General features: G+C 50.6%; 2 protein-coding genes across 4 annotated transcripts in view; both read left to right on the top strand.

Annotated features, from left to right (window-relative positions):
• Positions 1–227: 227 nt before the first annotated feature.
• LOC135305217 (Krueppel-like factor 2) lies at positions 228–5,669 on the top strand. 3 transcript variants are annotated; one of them, XM_064428670.1, is made up of 4 exons: positions 228–405; positions 681–1,656; positions 2,422–2,593; positions 5,216–5,669. In XM_064428670.1, exons 1-4 carry the CDS (start codon positions 313–315, stop codon positions 5,283–5,285), a joined length of 1,311 nt encoding a protein of 436 aa, XP_064284740.1. In that variant the 5' UTR covers positions 228–312; the 3' UTR covers positions 5,286–5,669. The 3 variants fall into 3 exon arrangements, with proteins under 3 accessions (XP_064284740.1, XP_064284743.1, XP_064284741.1); XM_064428673.1 differs by lacking the exon at positions 5,216–5,669 and having other exon boundaries at positions 681–1,717; positions 2,422–3,784; XM_064428671.1 differs by lacking the exon at positions 5,216–5,669 and having other exon boundaries at positions 2,422–3,784.
• Positions 5,670–8,945: 3,276 nt separating this feature from the next.
• Positions 8,946–26,366, top strand: part of DMAP1 (DNA methyltransferase 1 associated protein 1) — a 28,760-nt gene continuing 11,339 nt past the window's right edge. Inside the window, exons 1-8 of the mRNA XM_064428669.1 lie at positions 8,946–9,025; positions 9,397–9,552; positions 12,058–12,149; positions 12,549–12,744; positions 17,028–17,186; positions 18,305–18,472; positions 19,374–19,559; positions 22,409–22,480. Coding sequence (XP_064284739.1) covers positions 9,451–9,552; positions 12,058–12,149; positions 12,549–12,744; positions 17,028–17,186; positions 18,305–18,472; positions 19,374–19,559; positions 22,409–22,480 — 975 coding nt within the window. The 5' untranslated portion in view covers positions 8,946–9,025; positions 9,397–9,450. The remainder of the gene's footprint in view (positions 9,026–9,396; positions 9,553–12,057; positions 12,150–12,548; positions 12,745–17,027; positions 17,187–18,304; positions 18,473–19,373; positions 19,560–22,408; positions 22,481–26,366) is intronic.

Below are 26,366 nucleotides of genomic sequence, written 5' to 3' on the forward strand. Positions count from 1 at the left end.
GAGCGGGGACCCCGCCGCTCTGCCCCGTCCTCTCCCGTCCCGCGCGGGCTCCGAGCGCGGTCGAGGCAGCGGCAACCGCCGCCCCCCGCCGCCGGGGCAGCCCCGCCGGAGGGGCGTGGCTCGGCCCGCGGCAGAGCCAATGGCAGGCGGCGGCGGCGAATATCAATGCGGGCCGGACCAATCGGGGCGCAGCCATGCTGTTAACAGCTTAGGGGCGCGGGGCGGCGCAGAGCAGCGCGGCTGCCACGGGGAGCGGAGCGGTGCCGGGCTCCGCGCACCGCGCTCCCCCAGCCCGCCCCGGCCCCGCTCGCCATGGCGGCGGCCGTGGACGAGAGCGCCCTGCCCTCGATCTCCACTTTTGCCAACTTGATGCCGCTAGAGGAGCGGCCCGCCGACATGCTCCACGTAAGCACCTGGCCCCGGGGAGAGGGTGGCAAGGCGGGTACGGGACAGAGCGTTCCGGGCTGGGGCTCAGCCCGGCCAGGGAGCGGGGGGCGGGCCGCCTTCTCGCCGTCGGAGGGCGCCCCGAGGGCGGCGCAGCGCAGCCGGAGTGGTGCCGACCCGTCGGACGGGTTGGGGGGAGCCGCCGCCCCGAGCGGGAGGCGCGGGCCGCGGTGTTGGGGCGGCGGGTGCCGCCGCAACCGTTTCCCCTCCGATCCTGACGCTTCGTTTTCCCGCAGAGGATGCTGCAGCAGGATGGCCCCGCTGCCGTCAAGCGGGAGGAGGACGACTTGGGCAAGTTCGTGGACTTGGACTTCATCCTGGCGCACACCAGCAGTGGCGGGCAGGGGCCGACCGGCCCCAACTACCCCCTGCCCGAGACCCCCGAGAGCTGTGGCACCACCTACGACAGCGACGGCTCGTACTCCACGCCGGGCAAATTCCCGGCGCCTTACCCCGAGGGCCAGGGCCACAGCTACGTGGCTGAGCTGCTCACCCCGGACCTGCCCGGCCACTACGACCTGCAGCGGAGGGAGTACACGGAGCTGCGGGTGCCCGGCGGCCCCCACCACCACCCTCACCCCCATCACCACCCGCCCCTCCACCCGGCCCTAGCCCGCCCACTGCCCCTGGACCCCGCGCAGTCCTTCGGGCCCCGCATCAAGAAGGAGCAGCCGGAGGAGCGCGCCTGCATGCTGGGGATGCCCGCCGCCGAGTACCTGGGGCCGGGCGGCGGCGAGCACAAGCCACGCGTGGCGCCGGGTCCCGGGCCGGGACCGGTGCCGGGGCCGCCGCTGCCCTACCCGGGCTTCCCCCACGGCCGCTTGGGGCCCCCTGAGGAGCCGCTGCCTGGCGCCGATCCCCACCTCTTGGCCGACCTGCCGCCCCACTACGCCGTGGCCCCGCACCGCTATGCGCCCCACTTCGCCCCCCAGCCGCCACCGCAGTTTCATGGACATTTCAGTGTTTTCAGGGAGCCCCTGAAGGGGCCGGGCCCGGGCCCGGCCGGGCTGCCCGGGCTGCTGGTCACGCCGCCCAACTCCCCGGTGCTGGAGTACTTCCCGGCCGGGGCTCCCCCCGAGGACTGCAAGCCCAAGCGCGGCCGCCGCTCCTGGGCGCGCAAGCGAACGGCCACGCACAACTGTGAATACCCGGGCTGCGGCAAGACCTACACCAAGAGCTCGCACCTCAAGGCGCACATGCGAACCCACACGGGTAAGGGCGGCCGGGGCGGGGGCACGCACAGAGGGTCCCGGTGGCGGTGCCGCGGCACGTGGTGAGACCCGCCAGCGTGGCTCCGGCGGTGTGAAGGGGGCGCGGGAGGGGACACCGGGGTGGGGGGCGTGTCGCGTGGGGGAGACCCCTGCGGTATTTCGGGAGTGCACGGTGGGTCCCCGTGGTGGGGCTGTGTGAGGGCACCCAGAGATCGCTACACGCAGAACTCCTCCACGCGGGCTCGGGGGGCAATGGGGATGGCCGCGAAGTGCTCAGAAGGACCCCCGTGGTGGCGCTGGGCAGGGACACATAAGGACCTGGCGTGTAGCGAGACCACTCTTGTGGCGCCTCCAGTTGCTGGTTTTGATGCCCGGAGGTGCCTGAGTTGGTAGGACTTAGGGACACAGAGAAACCCTCCACTTGGGCTAGGGGAAAACAGAAAAGGGAGACAGCCTGGGGGTTGTATGGTGAGAGCCTCTGGCCGAGCTGGGACAGGGCACGTGGTGCCAGCCCACAGCAGGGACCACCCACAGTTTAAAGTGAAGCAGGAGTGCTGTAATGGGGCAGGGATGCTCAGAAAACAAACTTTTTGCAGATGGGGAGGGGCAGAAAAACGGGGGACAGAAGGGGAAAGTTGGGCAGGCAGAGGTGTGCAATGGGCCTCCCACCTCCTTGAAAAGGGGGTGCTGGGTAGGGTAGCACAGAACTGAAGGCACAGGGAGGGTGGGAACCTGCAAGCCCACTGACACCCTCTCTCCTCTGCAGGCGAGAAGCCCTACCACTGCACCTGGGAAGGATGTGGCTGGAAGTTTGCCCGCTCCGATGAGCTGACCCGCCACTACCGCAAGCACACGGGGCACCGGCCGTTCCAGTGCCACCTCTGCGAGAGGGCTTTCTCCCGCTCCGACCACCTCGCTCTCCACATGAAGCGGCACATGTGAGCAGCGGCTGCGGCCGGACTCGACGTCCCCGGAGCCAGCTCACGGTGTAAATAGTGTCGGGCCAGGGGTGGCAGTGGGGAGCAGCCTGGCCACCCAGCCCCCTCCGCTTGTAGTTGATAACTAGTTTTCTCCTCCTGCTCCTGTGAGAGCTGGCCCAGCCAAGTGGTGGGGAAGGGCTGCTTTGGGGATGTATGTGGGGAGCAAAACTGCAAGGAACATCTGCTCAGTCATCACCACTCAGCTCCTCATGCCTGGAGGGTTCCCCCCAGCCAGGTACCCAGTGAGTGGGGGAGCTGGTGCATAAGGGATCTGTCCCCAGAATTCCTGGCTTGTATTTGGCATCAGCTTAACCTTCTTCCCCCAGATTCTGGCACCCCCCTGGCACTAGGGGCTGTGGTGGCTGACTCTGGCTGCTTTTTGGCTGCAGAGCCATGCCATTTGGGCACGTTGGTTGTGATGCTGGGAAATGGGTTGCTGGTTGTCTCGGTTGTGATCATCAGAACAAACCTCCTGACCCAAAGCCCAGAGTGGATGGGACGAGGGTGGGATTTGACTGGCTCATGGCTATAAAGGTTTGCAGGAGTTGGCAGCACAGTGTCACCTTGCACAGAGGACAGGGATGCTCCTGTCACCAGCCTGGGACCCCACTGGGCAGTCCAGCCCTGGCCATTCCCAGTTTTCCACTCAAGAGCCTAAAATGTCTCTCCTGGCTCTTGTCTGCTTTATTTTGTCTTGTTCTTCCCCTCAGGATGACACCAGGTACTGCTGCAGCTGCCTTCCCCATGCTGCTTTTTAAAATTTAGTATGTAAAGGACAGTGAGTCCAGCTATGAATGCCCAGGTCTCTGCTATACTTGAAATTTTTGTAGAGGGGGGGGACAAAAAAGAAAGCTCAAAAGAAAATGAGTCTTTTTATGTGCAGCTTCTGCAAAGCAAGTTGTAAATTAAACAAAGCAGTAATATATAATGTTTCTGGTTTTTTTTAATATATTTTCTTCCAGCTGGGAACACCAATGAGTCTCAGCTTTGGGAAGTGCACTGTTCCCGTCTGTGTATATTGTTAATTAACATTTCTCTGCTTGGGCACGTTAGGTCTCTTGCACTCTGAAATGTTACTTTTCTTTATATGCAAACTGTTGAAATATTGTGATCTGCTGTATAATAAATAAACAAGATGTAAACATGAAAGAGCCAGGAGAGTTTACTTTAAAGGTTTCTTCTAAGAGGAGAGGGTGAGGCTGAGCTTGTTTGTCAGTAAATATTTACATCGATGTTCATTTCTGCTTAAGTTAGCTGCGGAGGATCGATGGGGAACGCCCAAGCCTCGGCATCTGAGTAGCATCTCCTGTGCAACAGCTCTTGAGTCACCCCACTTCCCTGTGCCTCAGTTTCCCTAATCTGCAGATGGGGCAATTGCGGCACTGGGATGGTGTGACTGGTCCTGCGGTGAGTCATCTCCAAGGAGAATGGCAGCCGAAACTCAGCTGGGAGCCTTGCTGGTCCTGAATTCTTCTGAGCAGTCCTGTCCTGCTGTGCCTCACAGTGGGAGCTCTGCAGTACTGGCCTTGTGGTCACAACCGGCAGGGACATTGGTGTCAGCTGGCTGGTCCTGGGTGCTGTCTCTGCTGTCCTGGGGATGGCCCGGCAGCTTGGCGGGGTTCAGGTGCTGAGGTTTCCCTGCGTTAATAGGTGGTGACTCAGCACAAGCATGCTGGCAGGTCCCGGAGCTCAGCAAGCAGGTCTGGCTCCATCCCTCCCTCCCTCCCACAGCTGATTACCTGTGATGCATGAATCCCTCTGAAGGCAGGAACTTGTCCAGACCTGACACCATGCTGGCAGTGCAGGGAGCACACAAGCTCTATGATGCCCTGGCCCAGGGTGGTGGTGGCAGTGGCTCCCTCCTCCTCATCTCTGCAACCCCCAGCAGATGGTCAGGACTGGAGGGTGCCCTGGGGCTGCTTGCCCTGCAAGTGGAAGTGGGATGTAGCTGGGCTGATCCCACCCTTTTCAGCTCAGATGGGAATGGCAGAGCAGGTCTGATGTTTCCCTGAGGAGTGGCTAATATTTTGGTGTTGGGCTCTTTGTTCTGGGACCAGCACCCACCCTTGTGGTTTGCCCTCGAGCAGGAACAAAAGAATGGGTGATTCTAGGCAGGGTGGCAGCAGCTAGGGACATCATGTTCTGCCTGTAGGCTTGAGATCAGGACTATGGGGCTACATCCACAGGTGTCAGGATCCATCAGGCTCAATCACTCGTCCTTTCCACTGCTGCCTCCACCCTGTGCTTGCCCCACTTTCTGAGAGGAGCTTGTGCAGGGGTGACTGTGCTGGGACACATGTGGCCTCTGATGAGGTACTGGGGATGTCTTGTTCCTGGGACCACCAGAACCCAAGGACAAGGCTACAATGCCAGGGGATAGCTGGGGCAAAACTTCTGCCTCTTCCCTGGAAACTTGTTCAAAACGTCACATGGAGGGAGAGGGAAAGGTGTGGGCTGTTTGAATTAGCGATGAGTCAGGCTGGCAAAGCCAGATGGGGAGAGTGCGTGCCTGCGTGTTTGTGTGCGTATAAGTAATCTCTGGCTTTGTGTTTTTATTATGATTATTATTTTTATTTCCAGGGGAACGATGAATTTCTCCAACCATCCTGTCCCACTGGAAAGGCTGGCTCTGCTGTCCTGTCCTCCCTAAGCATCCTGGGAGCTGGAGTGACGGTTCACGGCTGTTTTGAGGTTCAGCTCTGAGATCAGAGCACAAACCAGTTCTTTCTCGCCTTTCATCATTGCTGTGCCAGGGCAGGAGTGAGGTCCGGCTCTGCTGCCACTACCTACACGGGGAGGCGAGAGCAGGGGAGGGTGCTTTGGCTCCTCCAAACAGAGCTGCCCTGGGTTTGCTCCCCTGTGCCTGGGGCAAGGCACGCCTTCAGGCACACAATGGGGAATGGCAGTCAAATGGCCCAGCATGGCTGGGAATCACCACATGGCTGGGGAGGAGTGGCTGTAGTGGAAAAGACAATTACGGTTAATTTGTTGTTAATAAAAAACACCCTCTTCCAATTACCCGGGCCAAGACACACTGTCCAGTGGAGGAGGGAGGCCAGTCCTGTCCCCAGCAAAACCTGCCCTGCAAAGTGATGAGGGCAGCAAGAAAACACCTTTGGCAGCACTGAGGGAGGCACGGCTGGGGTGCAATCCCTGTGCTGCGTGCACCTGCAGTCAGCTGGAGCTCCCTAAGCTAGACCATGCCTCCCTCCCTTCCTTTTCCACCTTGGTCACTTCCTGTCAAAAAGGACCCTGGGAACAGTGCAGAGATCCCTGAAATGTCTGTAACTCTTAAGCCCCATGGTTTTGGGGTACATTGACCTGGTCCAATGAGGAAGCAAGGGAGTAAAGGAAGGAGCAAGGTATGGAGAAACACCTCCCAGCAGAAACGTGAGTCATGGCCACAGCATGGCCTGGCACCTGCCAGTTGGAGCAGGGCCCGGGGGTCTTCAGAGCTGGAGAGGGGTGAAAGAGAAACTTGAGTGGGTTTCTGTTGTCTGGGCATGACCCAGCTCATGGGAATCTCCCATGCTACAGCTAACAGGTCCCACAGCTGCTCTGGGATTGTTGATCCATAGGGAGAAGGAGTGTTGCAGATCTGAGGGTTCCTTAGCCAGGGCTTGACCTTTGGGATGCTGTGGTCCACGGGGACAGCATGAAACTGGGGAGAGGACAAGAGTGCTGTGGGTGGGATACAGCCTGGGTGCTCCAGGGTGAGAGGATAGTTTGGGGGTGCTTGGACGGGCTGACACAGACCATTCCTCACCATGAGGCCAGAGCTTGGGTCCCTAGGACCAAGGTGTCCCTGCTGAAGTACGCTCCCAGGGCTTGAGTCTCCCATCAGAGGAGCAGTGGGAAGTGCCCCATCCCTGCCATGGGGGGAAGGTCCAGCAGCCTGTCCCGTGTCCGTGCTGCTTGGGGTGGGCCAGGTGCCACGATAACGGGGCTGTGGCTGTCACCGCACCCTTAGGAAACATTTGGCTTCAGGCACCTGGACCCACGGGGAAGCGATAACTCCCGGCTCCCTTGCCCTGCCTGGACCCACACCTGGCGCTGTTGTGCCTTAGTCACACACCGAGAGTTTTTCCACTGCCGGGCCCCAGATAACCTTCTCCTGCCCCACTGGCCACAGTGTTTGCACTTGTCCTCCTCCGCTGGTGCCAGGCTGGCAGACACACACACCCTGAGCCCTGGTCAGAAGGCACGCACACCTCTGGCCTGGGGCCACCTTTGGTCATGCCAGGGCATGGGTAAAGTGCATCCTTCCCCAGCATCCTGAGGTGGGTGAGGAGCTGGCCTGGAGGGAGCCCTCCTGCCAGGGCTAAATGTGGGGGCACATCTCTCCCCCAGTTGCTTGGTGGCAGATCACCCAGGCTTGGTAGCCTGGACATCCCTGGTATCCACACAGTTGGAGGTGGGTGATGGTGTTGTAGTGACAGTGATGCCAGAGTTCCAGGGCACAGAAGCCCTGGGCTCCCAGTCACTGCTGGCTGTCCCTGATTCCCTGCATTCCCTTCCTGTGCCCTGGCGAGGCAGGACCCTCGTGGTCAGATCTAGGCACAGCCCCAGTACAGGACACAATGACGGACCCAGGTACGTGACTCAGCTTCCCAGCCTTTCCCTTTGCTAGCTTTGGGATGCAGTGACCATTAACAATAACTCCAGGCCAGAAACAATAACTGCGGGCCCGCCTGAAGCAGTGCTAATTGCTCTGCTGATGAGCCCATTAGCAGAAGCATCCGGCTAATGGTGTTTCATCTGCAGGTCCATACATCTCCAGGTGGGACACGGCTCCCGAGGCTCGCAGAGGTGTGGGGGAGGCAGGCCAACAAGTGGGAGATATAATCAAAAAACGCGCGGAATGGCCCCGTCTGTTTCAAGGCTTTATTTTTTGAACTGTTTTTTTTTTTGTTTTCTTTAAGCGTCGTTTAACGGACTGCGAACGACCGAACAAACCGCCATGAGTGGCAAAAAGAGAAACCCCTTTTTTGGTCTTACAAAGCTCTCCATGGAGCCGCAGTGCCAGGCTTGCCAGGCAGGCCGAGACTGCAAAAGTTGGGAAAGCCTTGTCTCCTTCTGCAAGCCCACCTTGGGGCAGTGTGGACCCCACTTCCAGGCCAGCTGTGGCAAGGAAATGTGCTAGAAATTATTGGCAATGTCCACACACACTGGTGGGGGAGGACTTGGGTACAGGAGGCAGAGCTGAGAGCAAACAGGGCAGGCGAAACCTCAGGATCAGCTCTGTCCATGTGGGAAGGAGGCTAAAAGCCATCCCTGTTAGTGTGGAAAGGTGTAGAAAAGGGGTTAAATGATTTCTGGGGACAATTTCTGCTTTGAAATCAGCCCTGGGAACTCTCTGGGGGTGTCACCAGGTCCCATGGTGGCACACTGGCGTTGTTTGGGCCCTGATACAGAGGCGATGTGCCAGTCCTCGTGGGAAGGGCTCACCAGTGGGATGGGAATGGTGGTAACTTCAGCACAGCCTGGCTGGCATTGAGGCATTCTGTGCAAGAGCTAGTGGGGTTCAGCTCACCCCAGGGCTGCAAGGAGAAGAGATTCCCCTCAGAGGCACCCCTCTCCTGGGCTATCCGAGGTGGCCGGCAGCTCCCAGTGTGTCTCTGTGCCAAGGTGATTCCTCAAAGTCCCTCCTGGCCCCACACCTGTTTTCTCCCCTTTCCTTGTTCCCACAGGGAAGAGGAAACAGGAGTCTTATTAATGAAACTCTCACTCCGGGCTGCCTCATGTGAGCGTTGCGGCTCTGGAGCATGAGGGCGAGGAGGGCCCGCTGTGGCACGGGCAGCCGGGCCGGGCAGCCGAGCGTGCCGTGAGGCGCGGCTGGCACCGGGCTGGCCCCCGGCACGGCTGGCGGCGAGAACGGGACAGGGCAAAGGAAAGGAGACGGGAAAACTGCTGATGAGAAGCTAGGGTCAGCCCCGGGACCCCGGCAGAGCAGCGACCCATCACAGAGACCCCGAGGGAGCGGGGTCACGGCAGCTGGGGCACAGGGAGCGCATTCGCGGCGCCCCCTCCCCGCCGCGCTCGGGCTCGGAGGCGCCGGTCGGGCGCGGCGGTGCTGCCACCTCCTGGCGCGGGAGCGAGCTGCGCCTGCGGGGGGCTGTGCGCCCTGAGCGGGGCGAGAGGTGCCGAGACTCAGGTGGGGCCGGGCGGTGCCGCGGGCCCGCGGGGAAAGCGGCGCGGGCGGCCTCGGGCCGGGCGGCCACGACCTGCCCGGAGCGGGACTCGAACCCGCCATCCTTCTCCCTCACCCCCGCGCGGTGCGTCCCCCAAAGCGCTCCGGGCACTTCCGGGCGCCTCTTGGCGGGAGCGGAAGCGGCGCTGCCCGGGCCGCCGTATGCGCCGCACGTCCCGGTGGCCGCGGAGCCGGCGCCGGTGGGTGCGCGGGTCCCGCTCGGAGCGGGGCGGCCGCGGCCGCGCGGGGAGCGCCGCCGCTCGCACGGCCTCCCGCGGGCCTCCCGGGATCCCCCCGCGGGGCTGCGGGCCGCGGGCGCCGCGTGCGGAACCCCCGGGACCCGCCGGGTGCAAGGCCCCGTTGTTGGGCCTGGCGGGGGGATGGGAGGCGGCCGAGGGGGGTGTGTGTCTCTGTGGATATCAGCGTGCGGGTGTGCGAGCGCGAGTGTGCGCGTGTGTGTGCGCGGGTAGGCGTGCGGGTACGTGTGTGCACACGCACCTACGCGCGTTTGGGCGAGCCCGGGGTGCCCCGCGGGAGTTAACCCCCTGCCCCCGGTTTCCCGCCCTCCCAGAGCTGGAGGGGACGGACAGGACGGCGCAGAGAAGGCCAGAGGGCAGGCGGAGACATGGCGACGGGGGCAGATGTACGGGACATCCTGGAGCTGGGAGGCGTGGAGTCGGAGAACACGGGCACCATCAACAAGAAGGACATCATCAACTCGGACAAGGTGAACTGCGGTGCCCCGAGGGGCTGCTGCGTGCTCTCTCGGCACTCGCTGGCCTTGCGTGTGGTGTTTGGGGTGAATATTGGGAGAACAGGTGGAATTAAGCGTGTACCTTGCTAGTTACCTGTGCCGTGGCATCTGGTGTGGGATTTAAGCTGGAGCTGGGTAAGCCGTGTCCTGCTGAGCTGGGCCAGGCCCCAGGACATTCCCAGCTGTCTCTAAAACTCTCATTTTGTGAAGTGTCTAGCCCCAAAACAAATGGAAATAATACATCACAGTCTTGTTTTAGAAGAAAGAAAATATTGTCTGACTCGACTGGATGACAGAAGTCTTCCAGCCTGAGTGGGGAAGGTGTGTCTGGGGTTTGGGACAGCTGGGATGCATTGCCTGGGGGAATGGGGCAAGTTAGTAAGCTCTGTGAAGGATGTGTGACATGATGTGCTGCATTCTGTGTGGCACTGTGCTACAGTGTCTTGTTGTGTTCTGTGTTTTACATTTGGGCAAGGTCATGGCTGTCCCGTGTTTTGCAAGGTGTTGGGAAGGTCAACTTAGGAGTAGTTATGGGATGTGGAGGTGCTTTGAAATGAGCCCTGGGAGCTCTCTGGTACAAAGATGGTCTGATTTGAATTAATGCTGGTGTATTTGGGGAAAAATCAAAACAAAACTGAAACATTTGTCTCTGAAGAGAAGCACTGGTTTCACTGCCTTGCTAGGGCTAGGGCACACAGTGTGATTGGTGTGATGGAAAACCAGTGAGTTTCAGTCGTTTAAAGGCTGAAATGTTGAAATTGCTGGTCATGGGCTGTGTTGGTGAGCAGCCTGATGGCTGGATTCACCTCAGGGTTTGGAGTTGTGAGTTCCTTGGTTTAAATTCCTCGTGTGTTAGGCAGCAGAGAGCCAGAGGAGTGCTGGTGGCTGGTGTCTCTTTGGAGCAGGGACCACGATGGTTTTCTCCTCAAGTTTACTGCAATGGGAGAGAGAGGAAGGGAAGGTGCAGGGAAGAGTCCTGGGAGGTGTGCAGCAGGGATTGAATGGAACATTCTGCATTTCTACAAAGTACAGAAACTAAGCCAAACCAAAGGTGTGAGATGTTATTGCATGGACAGTGCAGAGTTGCTGATAACAGTGCAACTCTCACTCAGGAAATAGATCTGTTCTCAATTAGAAAAGAAACAGATTGATGTCTTGAAATCACAAGAGAACCATGAAGTACTTTCCAGGCCATTAGGGACTGAGAATATTAAAATAAAAATTACTAGGCATAAAAACATTTAAATCAGCATGACCAAGTCATTTGTTCTCAACTCCTAAAAGAGCTGGCTGAGCTGATCTCTGGCCTGCTGATATTAACTTTTAATAAATCTGGGAACTTTGGGGAATTTCCAGAAGCCCGTGTTCATACAGGGTGTGTGGTGACCTGTGGGAAACTGCCTTGGTTGGCCTTCCATTGCTGCTGGGCAAAGGGATGGACACACTGGAGAAAGGTGCTTGATTGGGATGAAAAGGTGCTGACAGAATGTGTGTCTGTCATGAAGTTTTATGGGAAGTCGTTGGAGTCCAAGATGACAGGGACTTATTTTTTCAGTGGAATCTTGAATTTGCTTGGTAGAGGTGACTGTATGGATTTAACACAATTCATGATGCAGTGTTAGTTTTGCTACTGAAAAATATTCTGATTTAAAATTTGGTAGTGATACAGTAAGCAAGTATGTAGTAGTAGTGTCTGGGGTAGTAGTTATAAACATGGTACAGTTAGACCAAATGCTCAGTAAAGTTTTCCCTCTTAAATGAAATGTAACTTCTTAGTGTGGCTGTTACTGTACCTACCTGAATCCAAAGCTGATCTCCTGATACAGTTGATTACTGATAAACTTGTGTATGGGTGAGTTGGATTGTGTCTTAGAGACCATCAGTTCTGTCAAGAGTTTAGGGGCCAGTTGAGTTGTGTACACTGAATTCCTCTTCTGAGGAAACTGTCAAAAATTGTTTGCTGTGTAAATGGGAGAGCAGAGCTGGGGCTGGAGAACTTTGGTAGGTGACACTGGGGGTTTTGCCAGGGGGCTGCTGCGAGGGTGTAATCACAGATGGTAAAAACTGAAGGTGCTGCAGAACAAAGGGACAAAAACTGTAAAAACTGGGAAGACATTTCTTACTCGAAAAGGTAGGGAGTCATGTAATTAAATGCATTAATGCCTCTGAGGGAGGACAGTGCTTGCCTCGTAAGAAAAGACTTAGTGCACCAGCCCCTGCAATCTACAGCCAGATGTTCAGCTTGGAATTTAAGTGTGTTATCAGCAAGAGCAAATGTGGGTACTGGTGAGCCCTATCACTGAAAGTGGGTACATTCTGTCTGTCAGTGTCTTCCACCAGGAATAGGCACTTTTCTGGAGAAATTCAAGGTGTCTAAAACCAGATAAAATTAAAAACCTTCACAGGGCACCAGGTTATACAGTTTTATTGTACCCTCAGGAATTTCTGAATCTAAAGTGCAATTTTTTTTTGTTCCAGAAAAAATCCAAGAAATCCTCAGAGACGTTAACGTTTAAGAGGCCAGAAGGAATGCACCGAGAAGTTTATGCACTTCTCTATTCTGACAAAAAGTAAGAGCACATGGTCATCTCTGCAGGTTGTGGGTTGGCCTGGGCTTTTGGTGGCAGGGCAGCATCCTCTTGAAACCGGGGGCAGTCTCACTTCCCAGATGGATTCCCCATGGTGCTTGGCCCATGCTTGTGCCCTTCTCTTAGTCATGGGCAGTGTCTACTTTCTCTCTTCTAAATTTGAGGGGTTTGCTTGATATAGGAAATTAATTAGATACAGGCAAAATAGTCTAATGCAGACAAACCAGGGCTCTTAGCCTTTGTATCTAATTCTTTCTTAATCTCAACTGGGAATAGCACCCTGCTTTTATATCTGAAAAAAGAGTTCTGAGCCTGAAATGTCTTTGGGTTTGCCTTGCACTGCTCCTTGCTTCTCATCACCAGCACTTTTCTCCACCACAGGGATGCACCTCCGCTGCTGCCAAGTGATACAACTCAGGGTTACCGAACAGTCAAAGCAAAACTGGGCTCCAAGAAAGTCCGGCCTTGGAAGTGGATGCCTTTCACCAACCCAGCGAGGAAAGATGGAGCAATGTTCTACCACTGGAGGAGGGCAGCAGAGGAAGGGAAGGATTACCCTTTTGCCAGATTTAATAAAGTAAGTGGGAGCACTTTCAAACAAAAGCCTATAAACAGCAGCTGGAAAATACCCTTCAGTCAGTTTCTTGGCTGTCCAGATGGGAAGTTGATTCTTTCAACACGTGAAGGCTGAGTTAGATTTGGTAATTGCATTTTGAATTGCAGCATGACCTGCAGCCATGTGACCATGGACTGATGTCTCCAAATCATTCAGGCAAATCAGGCTTTGTATGTGGTCAGAGCTTGGTAGAGACCCCGGTGTTTCAGGTGTGCAGTCATGGATTTGGTGAGGAGGATTTGTGATATCTACCTCTGTTCCTGACCAACAACCTCCCCCTGATTACAGGCTCAGGGCAGTAAAAGGTATTCTATTCTGAGTGAGACATAAAAGTCAGAAATCTTGCTATTTTGTTCACTATGAAAAAAAATGGCTTGAGCTTCATGGCCAAAAAGGTGGCTTGCAACCTCTTGGCCAGATTCCAGCACAGATGCTGAATTACTTTGCGTTCCCTCTGAAATTGCTCTCGTGGTATCAGTGTGGTGCAGTCCCCTGTTCTTTGCATCTTACATTAAATTGTCACAATGTGTTGTTGTAATCTCCTGCTGTCTTTTGTCCCAGATGTATCTGCTTTGAGTGGCTATGCCTTTTATGTGTATGCACAAAGAAAACGACATCAAGATTTATACTTCAAAGTCAGGACCTCCAGAGTTAGGAAGGAGCAGAGTTAGGGTGCTTCCATAATGTAATTTAACTCCCTTCATGATGCAAATATGAAAGAGTGAGAAAACCGTGTGCTAACATGATTCCACAAAAGCTCTGCTTGTGTGTAACCATATACAATATTTTAAGTTTGTAACCCACAGAGCATCAGCTCTAACAAAGCTTGGCTTCCTGCAGTGTTAAGTGGTTGGTTGACCTTACATGTTAGAAGGCTCAAGCTCTGACTGATGCTTTGCCTGTAGCTGGGACATTGGTAAGAGCCTCCTGTGGTATCTCTTCTCTGATGTCTGGGGTGGAAGTCTGAAGTATGACTCACTTAGTCGAGGCACCTACCTAGCTGTCTGAGTGAAACTTTGTGAGGCTAATTGTCTCTAAGACTCTACTGCTGGAACTGGTTTTGGCTGAGTTCAACTGAGTTTATCAGAGGGGGCCACACATCACATCTGGGTGTTTTAATTACACGATTCTCATTTCCTTAACTTTATCAGGTACTGTGAGCTGACAGACAGAAGAGCCTTCAGCAAGGCTGTAACCTTTAGATTAGTGGTACAGACCTCTGCCATCTGCAAATGCACAATTACATAATATCAGGAGCAAGTTGTTACCCTTCTGGTGCTGTAGTTGAGAAAGTTGAAGGCACTGATGAAGAGTTTTGCAGATATTTTCTTTATCAGAGGAAATTTTCTTGCTTTTCCAGACTCTTTCTTTGTATGTGGGTTTCTTCTCACATACTTGATACTTCTGCCTGAATCTTTCTCTCCCCTTGGCATAGCCTGTTTTCCTGTGTAGTCTGTCCTGTTGGTCACTCAAGCTCTTCAGCTGAGCTCCTGGGTCACTGCTCAGTTGCTTTCTCTTTTCTCTATGCTTCCAATCTCCAGTACAATTCCCTCCTCTTTGTTGTGAGATCCACAATGTGAACTTGGGTTTCACCATGTACACTGAGCCTTGTTTCAGGGTGTGAAATAGGAGTATAAAAGCAGCTTTGCAGGTGTTAGAGCAAAGCCCTCTCTCAGCCAATACTGGTTTTTTTTTTTGACTACCATCAGTAAAGGCTTAGTGAAAGAGTATGAGAATGGGGAAAATACATATTTTCCTGCTTTCTGGTGGTCTTTGGCTTAAGGATTTCTTAATTTGAAATTTGTGTTTAATAATTCTTGCTAGGTGCATTCAGGGCAGAAAGCTGCTTCGTGAGTAACCCATGCTAATGAGTTCTTCAGGTTAATTTTGTGTGGTGTGCAAAGGTGCTTTCCTCTGCTCATTTCAAACTGCTGCCTTGAGGTTTAGTCCCTCAAAGATCTTGTGTTACATGATGTAGTAAATTGTCCTTGCTGTGTACTGTGTAATGTGACATGCCCTCCTGTGCACTCTCGTGTTCTCAAATATCCTTTCTTTTGAAATGTGTGGACTAGGAGTGAGTGTTCCACTTATGAGAGCATGGTGGATTTATGTGGGCTGTTTTTCTCTATTTCCCTCATAACTTTTGCTGTTTGGTTTGAGTTTTTACCTCTATTAGGCATTGTGCTGATGTTTTCACAGAGCTGTCTTGTGGCTCCAGGATCCTGAGCAGTTTCAGCTAATTTAATACTCATAATCTTGTGAGTTTATAGTGTGAAATGTTGGACTGAGAGAGGTTTTCTGGGCCATTGAATCTTCCTCTTGGCTCTTTCAGGTCCTCCCACAATCCAGTCCCTTTCATAAACTGATCAAGTTCCTTTTGAAAAGCACTTGGCTTTTCCTGCCCCTGTGCTTCCTTGGGAAGCTCTTTTAGACTGTCTTTTCTCCATTTCATTTCCAGGTTAAATTTTCCGTGTTAAATTGGCATTTCTTTGCAAGTCAATTTCTTTGTTCTTATTTCAGTTGTTCTTTTCTTCCCATGAGTATTCCTTTCATTTCATCTAGCATGCTTGAAGCCTGCAGTCAGATTCTCCTTCAGACTTCCTTTGCTAGGCTGTGTTGTCTTCCTGGGCTGTAGGAAGACAGGCTCACCACCCCATTACTCATGCTCTTCTCTGTACTTGTTTCCATTTCAGTGCATCTTTCCTGACCAGGGATCAGTAGTGTTGTAGTTGGTATTCCTGCCAGTATTCTTGTTGTGCAGTTGAAACACTGCCAGTTTCTGCTGGAAATCCCTCTCTGGGGATCATATTTGCCTTTTCATGGTTCTGTTGCAGTTGAATGTATAGTCAGCCCGTGGCTGGCTCAAGCTTTCCATCTGTTCCCACCTTATGATTTCTCTCAGTGGTTCTCATCTGAGCAGTCGTGAATGGGGGCTGAGGAAGTGTTTTGGAAGTTTCTTTGCTCTTGTCAGATTCTCTTGTCTGATGAGGCATCTGCCACCTTCCCTGAAATTATTTTGTTTCATGATGTGCATGGGACGTCCTTACAGTGTCTGGTAAGATGGCTTTGCTCCTGGTGGAAGTGGCATTTGAAGGTTGAGGTTGAGTACATCCCCAGGAGATTTGCTTCACCTTTGAGTTTCTGTGTCTAAGTGATAGAGGAAGGACAGTAGACCTAAAAAAGCTGTTATTTGGAGGCTTAGAAATGCTCCTTTGAGCTGTAGGGAGTTCATAAGAATGACTTTCCTGATGACAGGACACAAAACCACAGAGGTGTTGAAGCACATCTGCTGCTTGCATGCAACACTGTTTTCTTCTGGAGGCAGGACCTCCTCAGGCTGAGCAAAGTTTTGCTGCAGGAGGAAGGGAGTGAGGGGCAATAAAGGAGGAAAGCACAGGCTTATTTACACTTTTGGTTTACCACATGCTGGTATTTCCCCTAATATAGTAAGTATTTTTGCTGTTTCTTTAGTACTCATGTGGCACTTGTGTTCTGGATAGAGCCGTTGCAGAGCAGTTCCAGGCTGGGGACAGTAATGTGGGCTTGGTCCTTTAGGCACCTGGGACACTGTGAGAGTTGGACTGTCATTTGGCTCTGTCATCCTGCTGGGGAAAAGATCTATGGGAAAGGGAGGGACAAAGTTATTTGCCAAGTTTATGGCCTTCAGTTGTACAGTACACAGTCTTTCAGATCTTCATGATGCTGTCTGCACCAAACATGAAAGAAGCAGTCTGAGTATCAAAGCAGAAGGTGTGCTAAAGGCTGGGGATTACTGCTCCTTGCCTTTCCTGTTCTTCCTGTACAAGTGAGCATGTCCCAACCCAAGCAGAGAGTCAACTGTCAGAGCACTTTGTGCCATGGTATTGGTTTTGCTGTATGGGAGGAATGCAGGGAGGCTGGCTGAATCTTGGTTTCGCTGTCATGTTAGCCTGAAATTTTGAAACCCATAGTGAGGATGTGGGTTGCTGACCTCTGCCTGTGTGAGCCATCTGAAATAGGTTTCAGCCTCCTAGGCAGTAGTTCCTGGTAGGCTTCCCTGAATGTCACATTATGGCCTTGGGATCACACATTGCTCCATATCAAGTCCCCTGCCTGCTCATCGTGTGTCCTGTCAGGACTCATTGCTCAGGGTCCTGGCAGCTCCCTCCTGGCAGTGCTGTGCTCATGCTCTTGGCTCAGGTGTCTTGGCAGTGAGGAGGGCAGTGCTGCAGGAGAGCTACCATGGTTTTCTCTTCTCTCCACAGACAGTGCAGGTTCCTGTGTACTCGGAGCAGGAGTACCAGATGTACCTCCACGACGATGCGTGGACCAAAGCTGAGACAGACCATCTCTTTGACCTGGCTCGGCGCTTTGATCTGCGCTTCGTCGTCATTCACGACCGCTACGATCACCAGCAGTTCAAGGTGAGTCCTGGGGGCCAACTTGCTGCTAGCAACCTGCTGCTTTGGCATGTGCAGGGTTTTCTGCACTTGAAGGACCAAATTACCCTTTATATCAACTTAATTAGGGGAAAATAATGAATTATTGGCAGCAAGGAATATTGGATTTCCAGCACAAGGCATTGCTGTTTGCTTTGTTTGTAATTAAATCCACTGTGACTTGTTCTCATTCCCTGTTGTGTTTTATTAGAAAGTTAGGAGGTTTGCACTGCTGGGAGAGCAGCTCGTTGTTCCTTGAAGATAAGGCAGCTGGGGAGTTCATTTCAGTGGGCTGGGTGTTCTGGATTTCAGTCTAGGCCCTTGGAGAAGGATCTGCCAGTGAGCCCTGGGGGCTGGGACTTCTCCCTGGTGCTGCTCTTGACTTGTGGTCTGACATGATGCAGGCTTCCATCATCTCTGCTGTGAAACAGGGACCATCAGTGGTCTGAAATTGCAACCCTGGTGTCATGATGGCTGATCTACTACACTGGCTCCATGCCTCCTGGTGACATAGGGAATGATGTGACATCTACAGACCAGCTCCTTGTTATCCTCTGAAATGCTCACATGAAGAGCAAAGTAAAACAACAAAGACTATGCCCAGCTGAGCAGCCCAAACATCTTTTGGGCTCAGGTTACTGGAACACAGCTCAGTTCATGAAATCATGGGCAGTGAATTGATGCTGCTGATACATTGGCTATGACTTGAATGACCATTATCTGGAGCAGCTTGGAGACCTGCACATTTGTTGCAGTTTCCTGCTTGCCGGCTTTCTCCTCTCAACTCTCCTTGCATCCTTTTATTTTCACTGCTCGGGATGCTCCACTGCTGTATTGTCTCTAAACCCTCAGCACTGTTGGATCTTTTGGTGGGTATTTTTAAAGTGGTAGCTGTGAACCCGTGGCAGTTAATTCATGCAGCTCACTGAGAAACTCCTTCTTCTCGGTCATTCTCCTAGCACCTGCAAGAGTCCCTGCTAGGCCTTCCTCCCAGGCACTGCCTCTTGTACTGTATGTGACATCCTTGTGGTCCTTAGGTAGCTACTGCACAAGGTTTTGCTTACTTCTTCCATAATGTTGTCATCCTGTGATGTCTTCCACAGAAAAGGTCAGTGGAGGACCTGAAGGAACGGTATTACCACATCTGTGCCAAGCTGGCAAACATTCGTGCAGCTCCGGGCACAGACCTAAAAATCCCAGTCTTTGATGCTGGCCATGAGAGACGAAGGAAGGAACAGCTGGAAAGGCTGTACAATAGGACACCAGAGCAGGTAACTTGGGGAAGAGAGCCTCACTTCTCCAGAAGATTGATGAGTTGAATCAGTAGGTGTATGATGCAGGCCAGAGGGTGGGAAAGGTAAAGAAGAGCTGGACAAGAAAGGAGCAACACCTGAGTACAGCTTTTGTTGTTGGGTTAATGTCCATTTAAGGAGTTTAAAAGGACAATCATTGAGAAATCTGACTATCCAGGAGAAAGGATGAGAAAAGTAATGGTCTCTGAACCTTCTCAGTGACGCTGTATTAGTTCTCTGATAGAAGCAAATTCTCAATGTTGTTATGAGTACCAGAGTCTCGTGGAGAGAGAATTATTTACTTGAGAGTAAAAATCTTTCCAGAAAATATCACAGACTAAATCTACATGCTTAGTTCTTCTCTATGTTGAAGCTATGTAATGGTTCTGCAGTTCAGAGATTAAGAAAGTGTGTTCTCCATAGGCTGGGGGAGAGCCTTTGCAGTTAGTTCCCTCCAAGGACCACTTCATATGTGACTTACTCTGCTTCTTCACCCCACTGGCAGGTGTCAGTACTAGGCATAGCTGCTCTAGGTTCTATATGCTGTGACTGGGGAGGGGAGTTTTTTTCTTTTCACAACACTGTATTTGCAACTACAGCATATTCTGTGCTTTTGGTCTCTGGAAGATGGGATTATTAATTTATGGATTGTTGAAGGGTGCATCATAAATGTTGTGACCTGTCAGATTGTAGAGTGGCATTGCCATGGGTGCAGGGTAAGGTTATGGAGTGTAACATGCTCTACAAATCCAAGAAGTTAGGCAGGAGCATAAAATCATTCCCGGGCTGGCCCAGGGCAGAGCTGCTATCGGTAGATGGCCCCCTTGCCTTGCCAGGCCCCCTCTGCTCTCTGACTGCCCTGACGTGCTCTGGTCTGCAGGTGGCAGAAGAAGAATACCTCATCCAGGAGCTCCGTAAAATTGAAACCAGGAAGAAAGAGAGAGAAAAGAGAACCCAAGACCTGCAGAAGCTCATCACAGCTGCTGACACCACCACTGAGCAGAGGCGTGCTGAGCGCAAGGCTCCCAAGAAGAAGCTGCCACAGAAGAAGGAGACAGAGAAGCCTGTAAACATTTATCTTTCCTTTTTTTTTCCCCCTTTACCCTGTTTATGCTCTGGCTGAGTAACGTTTTCTGCAGCAGTCCTATGGGGATCAGATCCTTTCTGGGTGCTGGGAGTAACTGCTGGCTGCCTTCTGGCAGATGTTTTTTGGTTACATCTTTGGAAGGCAGATTGGTGTAAGGCAGCCATTGTCAGAGTTCCCTGATGTGCTCTCGGTCTCTCTCCAATTTGAAAAATGCTGATTTGGTTTAAGTCCTGTTTCTCTTTCCCTGCCTGAGAAAAGGGATGAAATAATGTTAATGCATCATGGCAAGGAGAAGCATCTCTCTCCCTGCTTCTTCCAAGTGTATTCTGTTACTGCTCTGTAGGGTTGGCCCACAAACCCATTGTCTTTCACCTGCCTTATTTTTCTAGTTCAAGTTTTCCTTTCCTCCTCAGCTCCTGGATCTCAGCAGCATCTCCCCAAGTTCAGTGCATGCCTGTATCCTGATCCTCAGCTGTGATCAGAGCAGCCCTGCTGTGGGACTCTTGCATTCTGGGAGCTATTGCTATTTCTCCATGAGTCTAAGGAGCCCAGAACACAGCTTTCAGTTCACATTTGGTGCTACCTCAGTTTCTCTTACTGGAAAGAGGAGGACAGCATGGACTGATCTAAATTCAGCACCTTCAGTTGGAAGGGCTGTTAAAAAAATCTCAGATATTTCCCCGGGAGCTCCTGTCCCTCCACCTTGTGAACAGAGAGACTTGAGTAATTTTTCTCCAAAAGATTCTGTACAGAGAGGGGGGAGAAGCAGTGAATTCTAGACAGTTATTGCTTGAAGTGTGCCTAATGACCACCACTTCCTCGAAATGCTCTTTTGGTGTGTCATGTCCCATGTGTGTCCCTGCTGTGTGATGAGTATAATATCACTGGGCACCTTGTACATTGAATTCCCTAAAGGGTTGTTCTGGGAAAGATCAGCCATGGCTGGCATATCTCCCTGTAAAAAAGGCAGTTTGTCACTGGTGGGAATGAAAAAAAAAGGGCTGGAGAATGGGGCTGGAAAGATACTTAGGGTGCCAGGGCAAGGGAGGCCACCCCTAAATGTTGGCTGGGGCCTCTCTGCATGCATGTAGTGCACAGGCACACCAGGGTGGGCAGAAAAGCAGTTTCTGTTGTTGCACTAGCATCATTTCAACCATGACAGAGTCCATTAGGAGTCAATTACCAACTATAGCCAGGAAATGTTAAGAAAAAAATTGCATTTTAACTAAGAATTTGAATCGGGAGCTGCATCAGCATCATTTCAACAAAGGAAAATCATTTAGCAAAGAGTCAATTGAGGTTGAAGCGTTTACAGCATGTACAGGCTGTACAGGCACATGAGGCAAAAGAACCCATTTAATTGCTTATTGCTGAATGCAAGTCAGAGTTGGCTTGGCTGAGGCAGTGATGCTGATTTCCCCACACTGCTTGTGTCAGGGTGTTCAGCAACAGGCTGAGGGGCAGAGTTCAGGGAGTTTGGAAACCAGCCTTTGTGCAAAGGAAGCACAGAGGATTGGTTTTTGATTGCAGCCTTGTTTGTCTCTAATAAGACAAGCAGGGAGGCTGTATCCTGCCAAAGATCAAAGTCATCTCTACAAGTTCATTAGCCCTGTTGGTAGTTAGAGAATACTTTTTCCTTCATGGTTGTATTTAGGAGTCTTTTCCTGGGCCCTTTGTTTGTTGGACAGACAACAGATAACTGAAATAATCTTAATGCCCAGCCATGCAGAGTGGTTTGCAGGTTTGCAAGACCAAGACGCAGAGATAGCTGATAGGGATGTGAGAGTTATTGGCAGGGAACTTGAGAAATTGAGTCACTGTCCTTCAGCATCTCTTGTGATCTTGGGGCAGCCCTGACTGTCTCAGCCCTGTCTGGAACAAAGAAAGAGCAAGCTGCAGAGCCTCTCTGCAGAGAAATCTGGGAGCAGCATGGCAAATGCTGTCTCCAAAGAAATGGGGAAATTCGAGGTGACTTGGTTTTGGAAAAACACAAATGTGCATGTGTTTTGCAGAGGTTGTGGCTATTCTTAGCTTGAATCATAAGTATTGCTGACCCATTCAGGGGAACCCAAACTATTCAGTGCACAGATAGCCTGGCTTAATACTTTGAAAGTCTGTTCACCTTTTGCTTTGCTCATCAGCATAGATTTATAAGGGATTGCATTAATTTTTTTCCATTTCATTTAAATACAGCTATGTGCTCTACTGTTAGCAGCAGAAACATGGAAGTTTGCTGCATTTTAATGCTGTGCTTAAAATACGAAGTAAGAAAGAAAACTGTTTAATGAGTGGACAAATGGCAAAACATGTATGAACAGCAGGCCTCCCTGGGAGGGGGCAGTCCTTGCATCCTCATTAGTGGCCTCAGGCCTGTACAGATCAGAGGTTTCTCAGCTCATTCCTTTGAGAGTTTACAGTCAAAAGGCAAGATTTAGGGAAGTCCTGGGCTGTTTTGATCAGTGAAATGGGTCAAAGTTGGATAAGGATGACACTGTGCAAATATGTATAAATACCATGTAGGGTCAGGGTTCCTGTGTGGGTGGATTTAAGTCTCTGTGCTAGCAGTGCATTTAAACCAACTGACCAAAAATGTTTGAGCTTTCCAAAGATGCCTTTGGAACTGGCATACTTTTCTCAATGAATTGCTTGGGATTTTCCCACTGAATCCCATTGCCTGGGATTTTCCTCTTGCCTCAGCTCTGACATGTGGCCGTGGCAGGTGGTTCTCTGTCATAGGAAATGGTGTTTTCCCTTCAGATAGTCTCTATATGAAATGTTGTGTTTCTTGTGTTTCCTCCATCAACACATCCTGTTTCAATCTCTTTCAGGCTGTTCCTGAGACTGCTGGCATCAAGTTTCCTGACTTCAAATCTGCAGGTGTCACGCTGCGGAGCCAGAGGGTAGGCTCTTGTCCTGTTCCCATGGGACCTCTCTTAATGTCTTTCACTTTGCCTGGCTCTCTCCTCATCCTTTTATAGCTAAAGAAAGTCAAGTTCTTGCCTCTAAAATAAGAAAGGAATTCCATAAATGTGGAGACTCAGAAACCTGGAATGCTGGCTCTGTGGAAGCCAACTCATTGCCTTGCAGAGGCACCTGAGCTCGCTGGTGTTTGTCACTAGTGTGCTGTTAGACACCTGTGACAGAACCAAATGGAGCTCTCTAGTCCAAACAGAGCTCACTGCCAGATCTAATGGGCCCCTTGGAGCATGCGTGTTACTAGCTGAGAGGTTCTTTTGGAGTGGTTTGGGCTGGAAAGGACCTTAAAAATCATCTAGTTAAGATCATTAAGAACTGGATATTCAGGTTTGTGTCTTGAAAAAAAAATAAGGAAACACATAAACACAGAGAATTTTTAGCTTTTCTGTTTACATTATCTTAGAAGATATTTTTTGGAAAAACCCCCATGTTCAGTCTCTTGCAGAGATACTCCTGAGTAAAGAACTTTCTTGCTGTTTTTGTATTGTTGTCTATTGCTATCAGCAAGATTTGACACCTGCCTCTTCGCCACAGGTTTTGGGATATCGAGTAACTTAAACCTGCTTGGTCAGCTGAAGGTTTTGTGGAGAAGTTTTGATATCAAAATCCTGTGTGCCCATACAAGTACTTTTTTTCTTTTTCCTAGGGAAAAAAAATTAATTGAATTATTATAGCAAAGCTGGATAAGTACATTCTTTGCCTGACATCCTCACTTGGCATAGTAAATTTAAAGGACTGTTTTTATGGAATGTTCTTTTGATATCAGACTGGTTTCAGATAGAAATGTGTTTGGGATAATGCTGCTTTGATGTACTGGTCCATGTGTGTGTTAGAGGTGGGATGCCTCAGCAGGGTCACTGCTGAGGGGCCCTTTCATTGCACCAGTGCCACCATCTGCAGGATACGTGTTTGAGTGAGGGGCTACAACCTTGAGGAAATCACAGTGCAGAGACAAGCAAGATTGCAGTGCAGGTGTTGAGATTTATTGAGACGTGGCAGATGTGTTCTCCAGCACTAAGATAAATAGAGTAATTTATGGAGATTGATTTGGATTTTGAAAACTAATAAGTAATGGTTGATCTTTTCTATTTTTTTTACCCCCTCTGGAAGAGAAGCTGAGCAATAATGTATCGGTGATGGAACCATCTGGCAAAGCCAGCAGCCTTCTCATGTGCCAAACAGGCAATTCAGATCCCAGCTTTCATGAAAATGGGTGCTACATGCTTTTATCTGTTCCCTTTAATGCTCACAAGATGCAGTGTTAAGCTGAGGCATGGCAGTCTGATTCAGCAACTTTTAGCCTGCAGTATCCAAGCTCCTGGAGTGACCTAGAGCAACTTTCTATGTTCTTCTTGCAAATTTTAAGGAGATAAATTCTGTTCTTAGAATTGCCAGTGGTTTGTGAATTAAAAAAGATGTTTCATCACTGATCTAGGTGAAAAAACAACACTTCGCTATTTGGAAATGTGAAACCTACCTCTAAGCCAGAAAAATGAATTCATTTGTGGCTTTTAGCCAGTCACCTGGCTTCCTTATCCAAGCCTTCCCTGTTTTTAAAATGGGAGCTATCAGACTCACTTGCTTCAGAGATATATGGTGGGGAGAATTAATTACATGAGGTCAGCACAGGCCTTTTGAACTGGCAAGAGGTGCTGAAGTGCCAAGTGTTACGGAGTTGACAGTCCATGCTAATCCAAATTATTTTACTTGTGGGATTTATATGGCAAACCCTCTGATCTCCAGTGATGTGGAATTGATCAGGGTGGAGGCTGACTAGGACTAAGTGAGGAATTGGAATGAAGTGCTAGAAATTCATACTCTGACAACATCCAGCATAAGATGTTTTGCCCTTAGCACGTTGAAAAATGATTTCTAAAAGCTTGTGCTGTCCTGCAGTAAGTTCTTTTGTCTCAAGACCTAGAGAATTCCTCACCTAAAGGCTTCTGTTGTCCTCCTTTATTTCACACTTTGCTATTGTGCTTTATGCCTTTGTGGTTAGGTAAAGTTGGATTTTGCAGTGAGATCAGGGCTCAACCTCTGTCATGTGTGAAAAATGTACCATATCATCCCCAGGATAATAGCACTTACTTTTTGATTAGAGATTTTTTTTTTTTCCTAAGGATTTACAATTAGTCTGAAATCTGAGTTAAAATTAATTTATAGAAATGAGTCCTTGAAGAAAAAGTTAGGAATCCATATTCAACTTAATTTGTTCCCAGTAGTTTTTACGACAATAGCCATGGCTCTTCAAATTCCCCCTGTCATTACAGCTTACACAATCTTATGGACAAGCTGAATTTGAAGACTGTTTTTTTTTTTCCCTGTGAGGATTAATGGTCACTTACAGCCATTATTCTTCATAACTGAAAGTTTCTCCTTCAGCAGACGCTGAAGAGTAATCTTCTGCAGTGACTTCGACAAGCTGGCTTCTGTCAGACTGGCCTCAGTCTCCCATTGTTCTCCATGGGACTGTGGCCACAGGCAAAGAAGGCCACAGCCCCCGTGCCCTTGCTCTGCATGGGATTTCCCTCTGCCTCCTGACAGCACAGACTGCAAGTTTCTCTAAGGCAGTGGGAAGCTGGGCATTATGAAAAGCTTCCTCTTAATTCAAGGCAGTGTATTGCCTTGGTGCCACTGAGAACAGGAGGCAGCAGCAGATGTTTGGAAAGGGGTGAGCCTTCTGAGAGCTTCTTGAAAAGAATTTTAGACCTTTGCATTTGATCTTAGTAAAACAGTGTTATGGAAATAACATCAGAAGTGTATTATTAATGCTAAGCATTACTTCTGGAAAACTTCCTGTTATGCCAGCTCTGCTCAGCTGGGAGGTCAGACAGCCAAAGAGCCAGAGCAAAAGAGAGATGTGTAGGAAATTTGAACAGGGAAAGGTGAAGAAAAGACTAAAGGGAAAGCAGGGAGCTATGAGGAAGGAATGCTTTGCTGTGGTTCTGCCTGAAGGACAGGAGGATGGGAGTTGTTGAACTTGAATATTTTCCAGGATCCAGACAAACAAACAGTAACCACATGTTTGTGATCTGGGCATGATGTTGCTTCAGTAGGGCAGAACTGAGTTTGTTTTGATTTCACCACAGTGCTTCTGTACCATGTATGTTCAGCTTTCTTTTAAATTTAACCTTTGTTTTTGTTGTGTTCAGAGTGCTTGACTTTGGCATACTTAACATCTCTGCAGTGTGTTTTAAGTTCTTCTCTCTGAGCCCTGTCTGTGGATTTTAACTTACAATTTTGGTAATGCTGTTGGATTGTTGCAGCAGTGCTTTTAAGAAAGAAGATGATGCATGGAAAAGGGTGGATGTTTGTACCCACTCCTGCATGTTGGGGTGCATGTCTGTGTCCTTTATCACTTGTCATGGGTTTGGAAGCAAAGGAACTGGAAGAGAATTGATTTGAGCGGTGTCTCATCTGGAAACAAAACAAAACCTTGTGATGAGAAGATGCTTGTAGAATTCTCAGTCTGCAGAAAGGACTGAGGGATGCTCCAGCTTAGTCATTCATAGCTGGCCTCCTCCCCTCAGAAAAGGCTTCCAGCCAGCAGCCTGACTCCATCTGCTTAACTGGGATCTTGTAGACAATTTGCCAGTTGAACAAATTAAGAAGGAAAATTACAAGTAGAGCTTCAGTACCCATTGATTCAAATATTCACACTCACCAGCTTTTGAATGTTTAGTAGCCTTCTGAGCACTTTTTTAGCACTAATTAATGAATAAGAATTTACTGTGGTTGTGTGGGGAAGCATGTGTGTGTGTTCTTCCTTTTTTTTTCTTGGAGTGAGAACTAAGTGCTTCCTGCAAGTCC

Source organism: Passer domesticus, chromosome 7, assembly GCF_036417665.1.
Source record: "Passer domesticus isolate bPasDom1 chromosome 7, bPasDom1.hap1, whole genome shotgun sequence".
Taxonomy (NCBI): domain Eukaryota; kingdom Metazoa; phylum Chordata; class Aves; order Passeriformes; family Passeridae; genus Passer; species Passer domesticus.

Bases quoted from the DNA above. Each gene is read 5' to 3' on its own strand.
- LOC135305217 (XM_064428670.1), top strand. From the start codon at position 313: ATGGCGGCGGCCGTGGACGAGAGCGCCCTGCCCTCGATCTCCACTTTT. The intron at 406-680 runs GTAAGCACCTGG...GTTTTCCCGCAG, and splicing joins GGCCCGCCGACATGCTCCAC to AGGATGCTGCAGCAGGATGG. The intron at 1,657-2,421 runs GTAAGGGCGGCC...TCTCCTCTGCAG, and splicing joins GCACATGCGAACCCACACGG to GCGAGAAGCCCTACCACTGC.